The sequence below is a fragment of the Squalius cephalus genome (genome assembly GCF_949319135.1).
Source record: "Squalius cephalus genome assembly, chromosome: 24".
Lineage (NCBI taxonomy): Eukaryota > Metazoa > Chordata > Actinopteri > Cypriniformes > Leuciscidae > Squalius > Squalius cephalus.
In genome coordinates this window covers 8,327,405-8,344,857 of record NC_137145.1, presented here as the reverse complement: position 1 = coordinate 8,344,857, position 17,453 = coordinate 8,327,405, and the positions used below count along the sequence as shown (strand labels likewise).

Genomic DNA, 17,453 nt, shown 5'->3' with positions numbered 1-17,453 from the left:
TCATCTCTTAAATACGTAATTATAACATCTAATATTTGTAATAATGTTCCACACACACAAACATATATACAGTCATGTGAAAAAGAAAGGACACCCTTTAGAATTTTATGATTTTACGTATCAGAACATAATAAAAACTGGTTGTTAGCAGGTCTTAAAAATTAGGTAAATACAACAACACGTGACATTTTACACATGTCATTATTTAGCTAGGCTAAAATGGAAATGCCATGGGTGATAAACTAACACCCTATGATTCAATTGCTTGTAGAGACACTTTTAGCATCAATAAGTTGAAGGAATCGTTTTCTGTATGACAGTATCAGTCTCTCGCATTGTTCTGGAGTAACTGTGTCCCGCTATTCTTTACAGCGTTGCTTCAGTTCATTGAGGTTTGCAGGCAATTGTTTATGCACAGTTCTCTTAAAAGGGATAGTTCACCCAAAACAGAAAATTTACTCACCCTCAAGTTGTTCCAAACCTGTATGAGTTTCTTTCTTCTGTTGATCACAAAAGAAGATATTTTGAAGAATGGTGGTTACCAAACAGTTGATGACCCAATTTCGGCCAAGATTTAGAAGTTAGACAGATGGCCTCACATTTAATTCTAGAATACTTTGGTTTACAGATGAGTTCATGGTCGACTCAATGACTGCAAGGTGCCCAGGTCCTGTGGCTGCAAAACAAGCCAAAAATTATCAATCCTCCATCAGAATGATGGACAGTTGGTATGATGTGTTTGTGCTGATATGCTGCGTTTTTTCGCATAACTTGGCGCTGTGTATTACGGCCAAACATCTCTACTTTGGTCTAGTCTGTCCAAAGGACATTGTTCCAGAGGTTTTGTGGTTTGTTCAGATGCAACTTTGCAAAGCTAAGCTGGGGTGCCATGTTCTTTTTAGAGAGAACCTTTCCAAGCATGCCATTCTTGTCCAGTCTTTTTCAAATTGTATTGCCATGAACTTAAACATTCAGCATGTTAACTGAGTCCTGCAGAGTCTGAGGTGTAATTCTTGGTTGTTTTGTGATTTCTCTTAGCATTACGCAGTCTGACCTTGGGGTGAATTTTCTGGGATGTCCACTCCTGGGAAGATTGGAAACTGTCTTAAATGTTTTCCAGTTGTGAATAATCTTCCTTACTGTAGAATAATGGACTTCAAATTGTTTGGAAATGGGCTTATAACTCTTACCAGATTGATGGCAGCAACTATTGCTTCTCTAAGATTATTGCTGATGTCTTTCCTCCTTGGCATTGTGTTAACACACACCTAAAGGCTCCAGACCAGCAAACTGCCAAAACTTCTGCTTTTAAAGAGTTGGTCACGTTTGCTGATGATCAATTAATCAAATGCATTTGATTAGCTGCGCCTGACTGCTCCTTTTCCTCTTAATTCCTATGGAAGCAATAAGGGTGTACTTAGTTTGTCACCCATGGCTTTTCTCTTTTGGCCTAGTTTTTGTTAAATAAATAATGACACAGTGTAATATGTCATGTGTTGTTGTTCATCTGAGGCTGTATTTACCTAATTTTAAAACCTGTTAAGGACCAGATTATTTTTTATTATGTCCTGATCATACCTGTCAACACTCCCGTTTTCCCCGGGAGTCTCCCGTATTTCACACCCATCTCCCGCCCCCTCCAGTTTTGTTATTTCTTACGTGAAACTCCCGTAATTTGTATGGCCCAAACCTCGTTATATGAATAATCACATTAATATATTATTCCAAGGTTGTCCAGTTGCCAGATCTTGTATGAAACGCACCCTACTCACACAATCAACACATACAAATTTCAACCTATTTGTGAGCTCAACCTGGCAACCTACAACCCTGTTGCGCTGTTGATATCTGCGGTAGGATGCGGGAAGTTGAACAAGCACTGGTAGAAATGGGAGGAGAAGACTCAGTGGTAAATATTTAAAGGGGTCATATAATGGTACATGCACTTTTACAAGTTGATTGTACTGAAATGTGTGTTGGCAGTGCCTGTACACAACCATCATAAATGATAAAAATCCATCCAGTGTTTTTTTTTAAATCTTCTTATATGTTTTCCCCTGTCTCAAATCAAGCCGTTCGATTTTGTGACGTCACAAAATCGGCGCCCCTCCCACGATTGTTGATTGACAGCAGCGTTTCAACACAGACCCACCCTCGCTCGCTCGCAAGCTGTCAATCATAGCCGCGCGGACCGGCGCGGCCATTGTTGATAGATACGCTGGAGCACTGTCTATGAGCAGAATGGCGTCTAAGCGATTGTGGTGTTCTGTTCTTGGGTGTAATAAGGAACACAGCAGTCATTTTGATGTTCCTAAATCCGAACTGCTGAAGACACAGTGGCTGAGTTTGTTTTCGAAGGGAATATTCCCCACGATCAACGTCAATGCTTTCATGTTTGCGCGAATCATTTCACACACCAGACTGCTTTACAAACGAGGGTCAGTATAAAGCTAGCCTAGCAGCAGCAAAATTTATTTTGCAGCCAGGGTAACGTTAGTCTAGCAACTCTCCGTTGACTTTCGGAGCTGTAAAAACCTAAATTGGGTCAGGCCAATCACATCGTTTATAGAGTCTTTCGAATCGGCTTTGGCCGCGACTCTGGAGGACTTGGAGTTAAGCTTTTCTTTGAGAAAAGAGCAAAGAACGGCACTTAAGTCATTCTTAAAAAAGGAAGATGTGTTCGTAGTTTTGGCGGCCAGATTCAAAAGTTGAATCTATCAACTAACGTTAGCTCCGCTGTTGGGAAAACGCTCTGGTTGGTTGAAGCGCTGTCCTATTGTGTGCAGAGTGAATTTGAAAGACAGCCGTTTATCCCGCCCCTCGGATTGAGCCGTGTCTATGGTGAGTTGCCAGACCTAACATCTTGATGTAGGTCTGGCTTGCCAGGCTAGTATAAAGCTGGTTTTGCTAAGAAGCTGCTCCTGAAAAAAGGATCTACCAACTATTCGTGTTCCTGCTGCACCTCCAGAAGAAGTGAGTGTAACGTTTTATTAACCTTTATATTAATATTTATATTAATCTTTGCAAATCGCTTGCTGCACGCTTCACGATGAATGCAGCTAAGTTTTTACACTCAGCGTACATTACGGCATGTTTTCTATGTACAACATTCTCAATATAATTCATAATCCCACGTTTATAATGAACAACGCGTTATGGTTATTGTGTTATTATTAAAAACGGTGTACGCACAGAACAGAGGGGCGGGATGAGCAAAGCTCATTATCATTTAAAGACACATGCACTTAAACTGCGTGCTGAAAACAGAGCTGTTTTTGGCCAGGTAAAATTAGTGTTTTCTTACAATACTAATGAGAATTTTTAATTAAAGTATATTACAAACTTTTAATTTAGACCCTAAAGAATCATATTAGCTTGTACAAAAATGGCATTATATGACCCCTTTAACGCAATTAACGCAGCATCCGTTTTTCCTGTCATCCTTTGGCTGGCGTTACATTATATGAAATGCTTTTATTCATACAAATGATTTTAAACCATTCAAGCCAAGACAAATTGATCGAGTTCTCTTTCGGCTTGAAGTTGACCGAACACTAACACGCGCAATTATGCCAAAATATTAGTTTTGAACAGTATCCTCGCAAGAGCAGACTGAGCAGTCTTAAATTAGTAAATAATAAATTAGTAAATAAATTAAATTAGTAATAAGTCTTAAATGAAGGCAAAGAATTGTGAGAGAATGAGATGCGTGTGAGATCAGTGTCTGTCAGCAGCGGGTGGTTTTAAAGGGACAGCAGCCAATAAAGCTTTCTGTCAGTAAAGTTAATCAAAAAACAAACGTAACAGAGAAAATCACTCACTGCTCTTGACTAAAGAACTTTTGTAACTTTAATAAGGATTAATCTATATATAGGCTAATTTAAAATGTATGCAGTGCAAACTGTTTGATAACTTTATTCAATTTCTGTATATTTCCTACCCGTTAGACAAAAATTTTAAATATACTGTCTTTATGTTGTTTCTACATTAATTTGGAGATTAACTGTGAAATTATTACATTACAAAATATATTAAAAACGTAAGTTTTTTAAATGGCGATTAATCGTGATTAATCAGAAAAAAAGTGTTCATTTTTGCAATCGATAAAAAGAAATAAAGATTTTTATTGAACATTTTATATAGAATATTATGTATTTATTTATGTTAATATCTGTCGCAATTAATGTGTATTTAGCCTGCCTCTGCCATCCAGCACCCCCCATAACCCCCCCAGGAATTTATATTGTTTCCTGCAACATTCTTCCTATTTCTATGTCACTCAAATCCAGAATCTCCACTTTGGTGTCTTACTGACTCATTTGAGCCTCCACCTATTCCATGTTCTATTTCCACCACCCATAACTTTCCAAGAGATTTTTATTCTCCTGCCAGGCTGTTTTTGTAAATAAGAATTCATTCTTAAAGGGAAAGTCCACCCAAATATGAAAATTCTGTCATCATTTACTCACCCTCAGGGTGTTCTAAACCTGTATGAATTTATTTCTTCTGCTGAACACAAAAAAAAAGATATTGTGAAGAATGTCTGTAACCAAACATTGGCCCCATTGACTTCCATGGTATTTTTACCCCATATTATGGAATTCAATGGGGCCCCATCAACTGTTTGGTTACCCATAAGGGTTAAATAATGATTTAAAAAAAAGAGTTCACATGCTCCCACCATAGACCCATTGTGTATAAAATGTAAAAGTGATACAGACCTGTTATTTGGATTGTTCAGCCAAAAATTAAAACTCTGTTCCATAGTATGAAAAGAAATGCTATGGCAGTAAATGGCTACTGTTAACTGTTTGGTTACCAGCACTCTTGGAAATATCTTCTTTTGTGCTCAACATATGAAAGAAATTCATACGGGTTTGGAACAACTTGAGGGTGAGTAAATAATGACAGAATTTTTATTTTTGGCTGAACTATACCTGTCAGGGAAAGTGTTAAGTTAACTTCTGAAGATATGTTTCTGCAATTCTTCACAGTTGGCGTCCCGCTTGTTTAGTGATTGGCATAAATTTAAGTCTGTTCCCAACACAGAACTATCATAAGTCTTCATAAGAATTGAAATATTCTGCACAAGTCATATGGACCACTTTCATTATAGTATTATAGTACTTATGCATTATTGGTAGAAAGCCACAGTTATTATTTGTGTATTCATTATAAAATGTTACTCATTCATCTGACAATAAAGAGTGACAATGATTGCCATTACCTGCAGATCTTTCACATAGCTCTCTCTTCACATACATGCCAAGCTTACTTCTCAAAATTGGGGATTTCTAATTGATTTATTTTGTTCTGAAATGAAGCAAATTGCAATTAGTACAAACAAACTCTTGTACAAACAAATTGTTAATGTATTGATATTATTTAGTTAATTTAAGTTGAATAGCAGTCCAGTAAAGCTTGTAAAGCATTAAAAAAAATAAATGTAACCAAATGTTATTACCATGTTGCCCTTGTTTTTGTTTATAATACATAGAAATGCTTAGAAATGTTGCAGTTAAATAAAGCCATGAGGAAAAGAAATAATACAAATATCTGGGCGAGGAGGAAAAGGCTGTGTCAGGAAAGTTGAAAATCCTGTTATTATTGTCAGTCTGTCAGTTTGATGGGTTACTCACAGAAGTTTGTGGCTGATAATTTGACCCGTTGCTGAACACCTCACAGCTTTAAGAGTATATAAGCCTCCATCAGACGCTTCCAATCAGAAGAGAAGCTCAAGATCGTAAGAAGCAACTCACAACATGAGGAGGATTCACCGCCAGCTGGGTTTTCTTGCAAGCTTGGTGCTTGTTATTCACGCAGCACCGAGTGCACAGCCCGTTGATGATTATGAAATTGCAGAGGTTTGGGGTTTATATGTGTGTGTGTATATAATATATATATATATATATATATATATATATATATATATATATATATATATATATATATATATATATATATATATATATATATATATATATATTTGTTTTGTCTTCGATCATAGGCCTAATTCTTCCAATGATTCTGTTTTTGTTTTCTTTAGAAGTACCTGAAGAGCTTCTACAAACTGGATTATAATAGTCCTAATCTTTCTGGCTCAAAGCTGCATCTACTGTCTGAGAAATTGAAAGAGATGCAGAAGTTTTTTAGGCTTAAGGTCACTGGAACGTTGACCAAAGAAACACTGGAGGTGATGAAGAAGCCCCGCTGTGGAGTTCCAGATGTTGCTGCGTACTCTACGTTTGAAGGCAGACCCAAATGGCAGACCAACAAGCTCACATACAAGTGTGTATAATATCAGTTCTCTTGGTGTCACAGAAAAAAGAGAAGCAGAAACTGACTGTGGTCCTTTTCCTCAGGATTGTGAACTACACTCCTGACATGTCAGAAGCAGAGGTGGATGATTCCATCAAAAGAGCCCTGCAAGTGTGGGCAGACGTCACTCCTCTGAGATTCACCCGTATCTACAGAGGCACAGCTGACATCATGATCTCCTTTGCCACAAAAAGTATGTTTCCTCTATCCATTTATGTATGTTTATATTTTGTTTATTAACCATGTGCTTCTCATTTTGATGAATTCTTTTAAACTTGGTGATATTTTATGAATAACTTGAGGATTCTAAATTACTGTTGGAATACTAATATATGAAACTTTGTTTATTAAAAATTAACATTATATGAACAATGATCAATAAAATAATTATGGCAGCAAGTTGTCATGAACTGTTCTGAGACTTTAGGTTGAAGATCCAAACGCAGCTTTATTGAGGGTAATCCATAAAACAGGCATAAGGTCAAAACCACAGGCAAACAGTCTAAACATAAAACAAGAAACAAGACACAGGGATATCCAGGAAAACAAGACACAGGGATATCCAGGAAAACAAGACACAGGGATATCCAGGAAAACAAGACACAGGGATATCCAGGAAAACAAGACACAGGGATATCCAGGATAACGCTCAGAAATGCAGTGTGACACTAAACAAGACTTCTCTAAGCTTGAGATACTCAGAGTTTATATAGGCTGGGCTTAACAAGATAATGAGCAACAGCTAAAAACAATCAGGCATGATGAATCCGGACAAAGGGTTCTGGGAAAAGTAGTCCATAAAGACAGAAAGAGTGCCCTCTGGTGGAAATCAAGGGCACTCCAGCTGGTTCACTGTAAAAATGATTGTTGGTTTAACTTAAAAAAAGTAAGTTACCTGGTTGCATTAAAATTTTTTAGTTCAGTGAAATAAAAAAAATTGAGTTAATACAATGTAGGAGATTGGTTTATTCAACAGAAACACAAAATATTATGTTATCTGAACCACTTTAATTATCTTATCTAATAAATATCACTTATTAATAATTATTAATAGGTTGATTTGACAAAAGAAAAAAAGCTGTGATAACAAATCATGAAAATATTTGTGTTGTATTTATTTCCATAAGTGTGGATGTAGCACTAGGGCTGTGAATCTTTGGGCAGTTCAATTCACTGGGTTTCTGATTAAATTCAAAAGAGAATTTTGCAAATTCAGAACAGTTCAATTCGATTCTATGCACAATTCAGTTTATAGAATTCTATACTTATTTGCCATAATGTATAAACTAGACAAACTATTTTGGACTGTTTATTGCAATAAAAGTAACAATATCAAAACTAATATAACCTGATTTATATACAGTAACCTTTTATTTTACCTGAAAGCCATGTATGCAAATATAGAAAACCAAAATCATACCTTGTGCTCACCATTGATACTAACAAAATATATAATATTTAAATAATGGTGAAGTTTCCATTTAATTAAGGTATTTTCATTTTTATTTTGGAAATCTGGAAAATGTTTCAATGAAACAAATATGAAACAAAAAAACGTGATCGATTATTGGCCAACATAAACGATTCAAGATTTTAAAAGTCGTAAGAAAACGAATGAATCGTTTTTCAAAATAAAGCCCAGGTTCCTTTGATTTCTAAAATCTAAATATATTAAAAATTCAATTTAAAGCCAAACTCTTTCCTACAGATCATGGTGATGATTTTCCATTTGATGGACCACAAGGCGTTTTGGCTCATGCTTTCGCTCCCTCATCTGGACTTGGTGGAGATGCACATTTCGATGATGATGATTTTTTCAGCTTCCGCTCATCAAGAGGTAAGTTTTGCTAGTTTTTAGATTTTTTTTCTTTGATTTTAGTGATTGAAAAAGTGCAATGACTTCATTACCTTGGCACCCCTTAGATTTGTTTAAATGTGTTTTTAACTTGTACCTAATCTGTTCTACTTAAATTCTCTGCAGGTTATGTTCTGTTCTTGGTTGCTGCCCATGAATTTGGTCACTCTCTGGGTCTTGCACATTCCAACGTTCCTGGCGCTCTGATGTTTCCCACATACAACTTCAGGGATCCGGGTCGTTTCTCTCTGCCCTCTGATGACATCAGAGGGATTCAGTCGCTCTATGGTAATAAGATCTTCAAGAGTACATCTATAATGTTTGTGTCAAACATATTCAGTCGTTTGTTTACTATGTGGTATTTCCTTCAGGCCCAAACAGAGACGGAACCCCCAACCAACCTGTTCCAAAATTACCAACGGCTCCTAATGCTTGTGACCCTAACCTGATCTTTGATGCTGTTACAACTTTTAGGGGAGAAACAATGTTCTTCAAGGACAGGTAATGCACAAAAACAAATTAAAATCCTGTTTATATAGTGCCCTCCACTAATATCGGCACCCTTGGTAAATATGAGCAAAGGTGGCTATGAAAATATATCTGCATTGTTTATCCCTTTGATCTTTTATAAAAAAAAAAAAAAATTCCAACCTTTCATTGAAGTAAAACAATTGAATGTGGGGGGAAACTCACATTATGAAATAAATGTTTTTCTCTAGTTCATGTTTACCACAATTATTGCTAGCCAATTATTGCAACATAATTTTGCCATGATCTTAGCAGCAACTTATCTTATTATGCCTGATGAGTTTGGAGAACACCTGACAAGAGATCAGAGATCATTCCTCATACAGAATCTCTCCAGATCCTTCAGATTCCCAGCTCCATGTTGGTGCTTCTTCTCTTCAGTTCACTCCACTCATTTTCTATAGGGTTCAGGTCAGGGAAATGGGACGGTCATGACAGAAGCTTCATTTTGTGCTCAGCGACACATTTTTGTGTTGATTTTGATGTTTGTTTTGGATCGTTGTCTTGATGGAAGATCCAACTATGGTCCATTATAAAAAATTTAGCAGATGCTGTCAGGTTTTATTTTTTTAATCTGTTGGCATTTGCTAGAATCCATGATACCATAAATCTAAACAAGATGTCCAGGACCTCCAGCAAAAAAATAGGCCCCCAACATTAAAGATCTAGCAGTATATTTAACCATGGGCATGGGGAACCTTTTATCCCTGTTTGCACTAAACCCATCTGGGGTCTGCTGCCGAAAAGCTCTTTTTTTTATTTCTAGGGGTGCCAATAATTGTGGCCAACATGCATTGGAGAAAAACATTTATTTCATAATGTAAGTTTCCCCCCACTTTCAACTGTTTTACTTCAATGAAAGGTTAGAATTTAGTAATTCTTTTTAATGAAAGATCAAAAGGAGAAACAAAACAATGCAGATTTATTTTCACAGGCGCCTTTGCTCATATTTACCAAGGGCGCCGATATTAGTGGAGGGCACTGTACAGTATATATATACATAAAATACTTAAATGAAATGACTTCATGTGCCTCTGTGCAGCTTTGTCTGGCGTAGTTCTCCGAGCGGAAGTGTGACGCAACATCTAATCAGTAATTTGTGGCCCAACGCCCCGGATAACATACAAGCTGCTTACGAGGACCCAGTGGAAAAACTACTTTTCCTATTCAAAGGTATTTTCTCAATCAATCTGGGAATGCTGAAACCACAGTCACACTTAATCTCTGTTAAATCATGTCTGATGAAGGCCTTGACAATGGCCGAAATATCACACGGTTTTAATCAATTAAGTTGGATTGCTTCAAGAGTGGGTGTTGCACTTTCTTCCAATTTACAATCCCTGTAAAATCCTCAGAAATAAAACAAAAAAACAAACTTATGGCCTGTATTTATTTATAGGTAAACAAGTCTGGGCTTTTAAAAGCAGCGTTGTTGAGCCGGACTATCCCAAGCCTCTCAGCAGCTTTGGTCTGCCACCATCTGTGACAAAAGTTAGTGCTGCCGTCCACGACAAAAACTCAGGAAAAACACTGCTCTTCTTTGACATATATTACTATAGGTGGGTCAAGTGCCGTATCATGAACAAAAGCCCTTAAGATTTGCTCCGAAAAGACATAAGACTTTCCCTTTTTTTTGGTAGCTATAATGAGATGTTGAAGAAGATGGACAAAGGAAATCCCAAACGACTGGCTGATGGATTTCCAGCACTGACTGGAGAAGTTACAGGAGCCCATCTGATCGACGGTAGGTGTTTCTAACTTCCTTTTCTACAGATCTGTAACAATACAAAAGACTCACTGACTTCTTTTCTTCCAGATTACATTTATCTCTTCAGTGGGACAAAGGTGTATGAGTTCAGCAGCAGCAGCAGGAAGCTCCTCCGTGTGCTGAAGAACAGTAACTTCCTGTCCTGTGAGTCGAGTCGCCCCCGAAACAAGAAATGAATGGAGCGTAACTACAGTACTTACTTAAATGCATTTGCATAGGAAACAGTTCAAATTAATGAATTGTTCATTGTATTTCTGCAATCTTCTGGTCAAAATTGTCACTGGACTTCTATTTTACTCTTGTTAACCTTTTAAAAGAATGTGTATTATTTATATAATAATGTTTAAGGTTGTTGATTATTTTCAAATAAGCTAAAGTGACTAATTAAATTGAAGAGCATGTTCATTTTAGAAGCAAGAATTGTTTTTGGCAGGGAAATACTTTTAACATTAACTCAGAGCCTTTCCGACCCAGATAATAGAGTGAAACCAATGCATTATAATGTATATGATTAAACTTGGTAAAAGCTGACAGATCAAACCATCTAAAGACCCAACAATAAATACACCATTTTGTAAAAGGCTAGATCAGCAAATCACAGCACTTTTTGCGATTGATAAAGTGAATGAGCATCTGAGAAAAGGATGACTACGTTTCTTGTCACTACCATGTGTTTGGAAAATACGGTAAATGTGCCCAGTATTTAGGTAGAAATGTAAAACTAAAGCCTTTAAAAAAAAAACTTGCTTCTGGCTATAGACTTTAAACATTTGACTTGTCATGTTTATTAAAAAATGTAAAAAAAAACAAAAAAAAAAACAACATTTTCTTGATCCTTCTTTGTGGAATATGTATATATATATATATGTGTGTGTGTGTGTGTGTGTGTGTGTGTGTGTGTGTGTGTGTGTGTGTGTGCGTGTGTGTATATATATATATATATATACATTATTTTACAATAAATTATCGTAGTCAGAAATTTATAGTGAATTAATGCATGCTGGGTCATTTTCTTACGAATTACTGTTAATCAACAGCAAAATGATGCTGACATCACAGTAATTTACTGCTCTTGTTTTACTGTGAATTCACATTATACAGTTGTCTTTAACCATGCATTTAACCTGTAAGAAATGATATTGCCTAGTACTGAAATTGTTTTGAAGTCCCCATAATGTTGATAAGTGTTCCAATTGTTTGGGATCTTGGACCTTATATATTCATAATCAAATTTCTGTTCCAGCCAAGTCAGAAGTGTGACAAATGAAAACACTTGTTAAAACAATGACAAGCTAGAATAGAAAATAAGCTAATTGGCTGATTTTAAGTCATATACTATTATTAACATTATTTCAGCATAAAGATTTACCAATATCTTATTACAAATTCATGAATACTTCACAATAGTCAAGCAGCTGCTGAGATTTATCATAGGTGTGACATCATCTTGCAACACTAGTATTTTTTTCCATCCCCTAATGATGAACAGACTTCAATACTCGACATACGAAACACAACAATGGTGACACTCAACAAATAATAATAATAAAACAGTGTAAAATGTGCTTAAGGTGAAATATATATTTGCATGAGTATGGACCACTTTCATGATAGTTTGGTTCCTTTACGTGTATATCTTCAATAACACCTTAAGCACACCTCACACAAAGATGCATTATAGACATACTGTACATGCAGCCTTGCTTAATAAACTGGGGATTTCACTTTGACTAAAATTGTACAAATTACATTTAGTACAGACCAACACTTTACCCAAAACCCTAATGCTAAAAATAACAATGTGTTTTAGTTTTTTTTTTTTTTTGATGTGTGTCTGCTTTTCAATCCTCCATAAGCACTAAAACTGCACGCACACACAAACACAATGGAGCTATTATTACCCTGGCAGCTATTATTGGATGACTGAGGTCACAGCAGTGAATCAAAACCAAAGAGGAGGATGAATGAGGGACTTCCTCTTACACCATGTCTGACACGTCCTTGTATGTCTGTAGATTTCTTGCTGTTGTCATTCTCATAAAGGAACAAAGGTTGCATTATTTAAGTGGAATGAGAATAAATATTAACTGCATGTTTCACTTCTGCATTTGAGTTTTTATTGCGAATCATCAGTATTTAAGTCATCAGACTTACCAATAAAATTTTGCATATATATATATATATATATATATATATATATATATATATATATATATATATATTCTTTGATGAATAGTAAGTTCAGAAGAACAGCATTTATTTGAAACAGAAATGTTTTGTAACATTATAAATATCTTTAGTGTCACTTGAATCAATTTAATGCATCCTTGTTGAATAAAAATGTTTCTATTTTTTTAAATTAGGTGTACCTAATAAAATGGCCGGTGAGTATATATATAAAATTATAAAGTATATATACACATTCATATGTAATCATGAATTACATTACAATTTATTGTGAAATTATTGTGAAATTATAATTTGAGTATTTAACAAAGGCAATATGTATACTTTATGTTAAAATATTTATTTATTTATTAAAACATTTATTTGGTTATCTGAAAATTAATTGAAGATATAGTAAAACAAAAAAACTAAAACTACATATACTTTTACTTTTGAATATTCTAAAAAAAGTCTATATTATTATATTATATTGTTAATTTATTATATATTATATATAATTTATCAAGGCAATGTATATACTTTATACATTTTTGTGACTTAAAAATATGAATGGTCATTCCCAGTATTCCCTCCGTGAACCATTACATTTTATAACATTTCATTTATTAGAATTTTTTTTTGGACATAAAAAAGTGTATGTAAATGTAAAACAAAATAATAGAATAATAACATAATGCTTCTAACATCATAACAATATTTTTTAACAGGAAAGTTCTTCCAGGAAATCTTCGAGTTTATTACTTTAAAAGCATTGTATTGCCCTTGTGTTTATAATAAATTATAATTTTATAATTCTCAAGAAGAAAGAGGTTAAAGATTAAAATAAGCTTAAAATCTTGCAATTATTGTCAGTCTGTCAGTTAATGAGTTACTCACAGTCACAGAAGTTTGTGGCTGATAATTTCCCCCATTGCTCAACACCTCACAGCTTTAAGAGTATATAAGCCTCCATCAGACGCTTCCACTCAGAAGAGAAGCTCAAGATCGTAAGAAGCAACTCACAACATGAGGAGGATTCACCGCCAGCTGGGTTTTCTTGCAAGCCTTGTGCTTGTTATTCACGCAGGACCGATTACAGAGCCGGCTGACAAAGATGAAACCACTGCAGAGGTATGATTTTTTTTTCATATACGACTAATCATTTTGTTGGTCATTACTCTTACATTACAATTCCTCCTATAATTCCATGTTTTTTTCTCTTTAGCATTACCTGAAGAGTTTTTACAATCTAACAGATGTAAAAACTGTCTTCCAACGAAGTGCCAGTCCACTGACTGAGAAGATGAAAGAGATGCAGAAGTTTTTTAGGCTTAAGGTCACTGGAACGCTGGACCAAGAAACACTGGAGGTGATGAAGAAGCCCCGCTGTGGAGTTCCAGATGTTGCTGCGTTCTCCACGTTTGGAGGCAGACCCAAATGGCAGACCAACAAGCTCACATACAGGTGTGTATAATATCAGTTCTCTTGGTGTCACAGAAAAAAAGAGAAGCAGAAACCGACTGTGGTCCTTTTCCTCAGGATTGTGAACTACACCCCTGACATGTCAGAAGCAGAGGTGGATGATTCCATCAAAAGAGCCCTGCAAGTGTGGGCAGACGTCACTCCTCTGAGATTCACCCGTATCTACAGAGGCACAGCTGACATCATGATCTCCTTTGGAACAAAATGTAAGTTTTACTCCTTCTTTGTACTTTTATGTCCATCCATCTATCCATCTATCATCTATCTATCTTCAGTGTAAGTAATTTTAATTGATGATATTTAGTGCAGGCCAATTAGTCCAATTAATCGTAAGTTTGCTTGGCGAACAGCTTTGGAGAATTTGATGTTTCCCCATTCAAAGAGATAAGAGCTGTTAGTACTTGCGTGACTGAAAACATTGCTGCCAAGAGAAATTACTTGCCTTGACTTTGATGGAGTGTGTGTAGAGGCTGCTCACTGTAAAGCCAATGGGTGGAACTTGACGTCCAACCCCTCTCTGGATGTAATGGGTGGAGTTTGAAGGTCACGTCACACCCTAACCCTACCTATAACCCTATCCCTAAACCTAAATTAGGTCAAGTTCCACCTATTACACCGAGAGAGGTTGCTGGATGTCAGTTAGCTCTGTATTGAGCACCACTTGGATAACGTAAAGGCGGAACTAAAAAACGGGTACTGCATGTGAAGTGCGACATTGTGCCAACCAATGGCGCCATTAAATTGCACTTGTAAAATCATTTATTGAATATATGTCTGTTTTAAATACTGTACACCAAACTGAAGAATCCCAATTCACTTGAATTTGGCATTTCAAATGGTTAAATAGCTTAAAATTCATGATTTAACAGCCATATATGAAGACAGATGCATCAGCAGGATTATTAATCGCATCAATATTTCTTTGAAGTATGTCTCATCTGAAGCCCAGGTTCTTTGATTTATAAGCATTTTTTATTAAAAAAAATAAAGTATTAAAAAAGAAGACCTAAATTCTTTATTAAACATTAAAAAACATCTTTCCAACAGATCATGGCGATGCTTTCCCATTTGATGGACCACAAGGCATTTTGGCTCATGCTTTCGCTCCCTCACCTGGACTTGGTGGAGATGCACATTTCGATGATGATGAGTTTTTCAGCTTCCGCTCATCAAGAGGTAAGTTTTGCTAGTTTTTAGATTTTTTTTTTTCTTTGATTTTAGTGATTGAAAAAGTGCAATGACTTCATTACCTTGGCACCCCTTAGATTTGTTTAAATGTGTTTTTAACTTGTACCTAATCTGTTCTACTTAAATTCTCTGCAGGTTATGTCCTGTTCTTGGTTGCTGCCCATGAATTTGGTCACTCTCTGGGTCTTGGACATTCCAACGTTCCTGGCGCTCTGATGTTTCCCACATACAGCTTCAGGGATCCGGGTCGTTTCTCTCTGCCCTCTGATGACATCAGAGGGATTCAGTCGCTCTATGGTAATAAGATCTTCAAGAGTACATCTATAATGTTTGTGTCAAACATATTCAGTCGTTTGTTTACTATGTGGTATTTCCTTCAGGCCCAAACAGAGACAGAACCCCCATTCAACCTGATCCAAAATTACCAACGGCTCCTAATGCTTGTGACCCTAACCTGATCTTTGATGCTGTTACAACTATTAGGGGAGAAACAGTGTTCTTCAAGGACAGGTAATGCACAAAAACAAATAAAAAATTGTGGATTTTTATATAGACCTAAAATGTTTAAATGAAATGACTTCATGTGTCTTCCTACAGCTTTTTCTGGCGTAGTTCTCGAAGCAGAGGTGTGGCGCAACTGATCAAGAGTTTCTGGCCCAACTCTCCGGACAATATAGATGCTGCTTACGAAAATCCAGTGCAAGGAAAAGTTATCTTTTTCAAAGGTATTTTCCCAAACAATCTGGGAATGCTTAAACCACAATCACACTTAAAATCTCTGTATCCATGCTCAGAAAACCTCTTAGCATAGCTGGTCTTTGTTTACAGGTAGACAAGTCTGGGCTTTTAATGGAAACAACGTTGAGCCGGGCTATCCCAAGCTTCTCAGCCGCTTTGGTCTGCCATTATCCGTAAGAAAAGTTAATGCTGCCGTCCACGACAAAAACTCAGGAAAAACACTTCTCTTCGTTGACAAGATGTACTACAGGTTGGTCAAGAGCCAAAGCATAAACAAAAACCCTTGGATTTTGCTCTGAAAAAAACTATTGGAAAGAAACTGTTGGAATATTACATTTCTCTTTTTTGGGGTAGCTATGATGAGAGGACGAAGAAGATGGACACAGGGTATCCCAAACGACTGGCAGATGGATTTCCAGGGATGACCGGAGAGGTTACAGCAGCCCACCTGTCCAAAAGTAAGTGTTTTTAACCAATTTTCTACAAGCATTAAAGCACAATGATTAGACCTCATAAAGATAATGATTTTTTCTTCCAGGTTACATTTATCTCTACAGCGGGACAAAGATGTATATGTTCACATCCAACAGTAAGAGGCTTCTCCGTGTGCAGAGGAGCAATTACTTCCTGTCCTGTTAGTCAGGATTTAATAAAAAATGGAACGCAGCAGTTTATTTTAAAACTACACTGTAAAAAAAGTTGCTGCTTTAAATTTTTAAGTACAATCAACTTGGTCATTTCAAGTTAAATCACATTAAACTGACTTAAAAAGTTAGTTGAATCTTGTACTTATTTTTATTAGTTAAAGCAATGTAGTTGTCATAACTTATTGGTCATAGATTTTTTTAATGTTGTATACCACTTTTTTTAAAAAAGAAATGCATGTGCATAATCCATTGTTCATTGAATCTGTCTGTTTCTTCAAATTTGCTATTGGACTCTAATAGCTGTTAACTCATTTTAAAAGAATGTATATTTACAGAATCTGTTTAATGTTATTTTCAAATAAACTAAAGTGCCTAATTCAACTCAAGAAGAGTATGTGAGCATGTTCAGATTGGAAGCAATAATTGTTTTTCCAGGTTAAATACTTTTGAATTTAATGTTAAAGAGACTCAGAGACGACTTACTGAGCAGACTCAGATTGTAAATCCAATATCAGTGATCGGCTTTGTAAAATCTTGAATATCAAACCATCTTAACTCTAAAAGGTCATACTTTTTGTCAAGGCATGTTGATGCTTGTTGAAGTTGATATATTATTAGGCGTTTCTGAGTATAGAGCTATGAGGGATAGATTAGTCTCGTCATCGCTATGTGTTTGTAGTTCAATAAAAACAAGTAAAATTTCTGTTAAAGGATCACTGGGACATATAGGGACAAACTTCCTGTGGTTTAGGGCATAAGTAAG

The 17,453-nt window shown here is 35.9% G+C and overlaps 2 protein-coding genes across 2 annotated transcripts; both read left to right on the top strand.

Moving 5' to 3' along the window:
* Positions 1-1,858: 1,858 nt before the first annotated feature.
* On the top strand, positions 1,859-10,656 carry LOC307152059 (collagenase 3-like; the record flags this gene model as incomplete). The annotated part of the gene is made up of 10 exons (XM_079860453.1): positions 1,859-1,909; positions 6,047-6,288; positions 6,363-6,511; positions 8,027-8,155; positions 8,300-8,479; positions 8,545-8,674; positions 9,744-9,874; positions 10,101-10,260; positions 10,342-10,445; positions 10,518-10,656. 10 exons carry the CDS (start codon positions 1,859-1,861, stop codon positions 10,643-10,645), a joined length of 1,404 nt encoding a protein of 467 aa, XP_079716579.1. The 3' UTR covers positions 10,646-10,656.
* A 2,967-nt stretch (positions 10,657-13,623) lies between these two features.
* LOC307152782 (collagenase 3-like) lies at positions 13,624-17,069 on the top strand. Its single transcript, XM_079861709.1, has 10 exons — positions 13,624-13,766; positions 13,861-14,099; positions 14,175-14,323; positions 15,165-15,293; positions 15,441-15,602; positions 15,686-15,815; positions 15,903-16,030; positions 16,134-16,293; positions 16,398-16,501; positions 16,582-17,069. The coding sequence occupies exons 1-10, from the start codon at positions 13,662-13,664 to the stop codon at positions 16,680-16,682; spliced, it is 1,407 nt and encodes a 468-aa protein (XP_079717835.1). The 5' UTR covers positions 13,624-13,661; the 3' UTR covers positions 16,683-17,069.
* Positions 17,070-17,453: the final 384 nt, after the last annotated feature.

Coding starts and splice junctions, on each gene's coding strand:
- LOC307152782 (XM_079861709.1), top strand. CDS start 13,662: ATGAGGAGGATTCACCGCCAGCTGGGTTTTCTTGCAAGCCTTGTGCTT. Junction 14,100..14,174: donor ACCAACAAGCTCACATACAG/GTGTGTATAATA, acceptor CCTTTTCCTCAG/GATTGTGAACTACACCCCTG. Junction 16,031..16,133: donor AAAAGTTATCTTTTTCAAAG/GTATTTTCCCAA, acceptor CTTTGTTTACAG/GTAGACAAGTCTGGGCTTTT.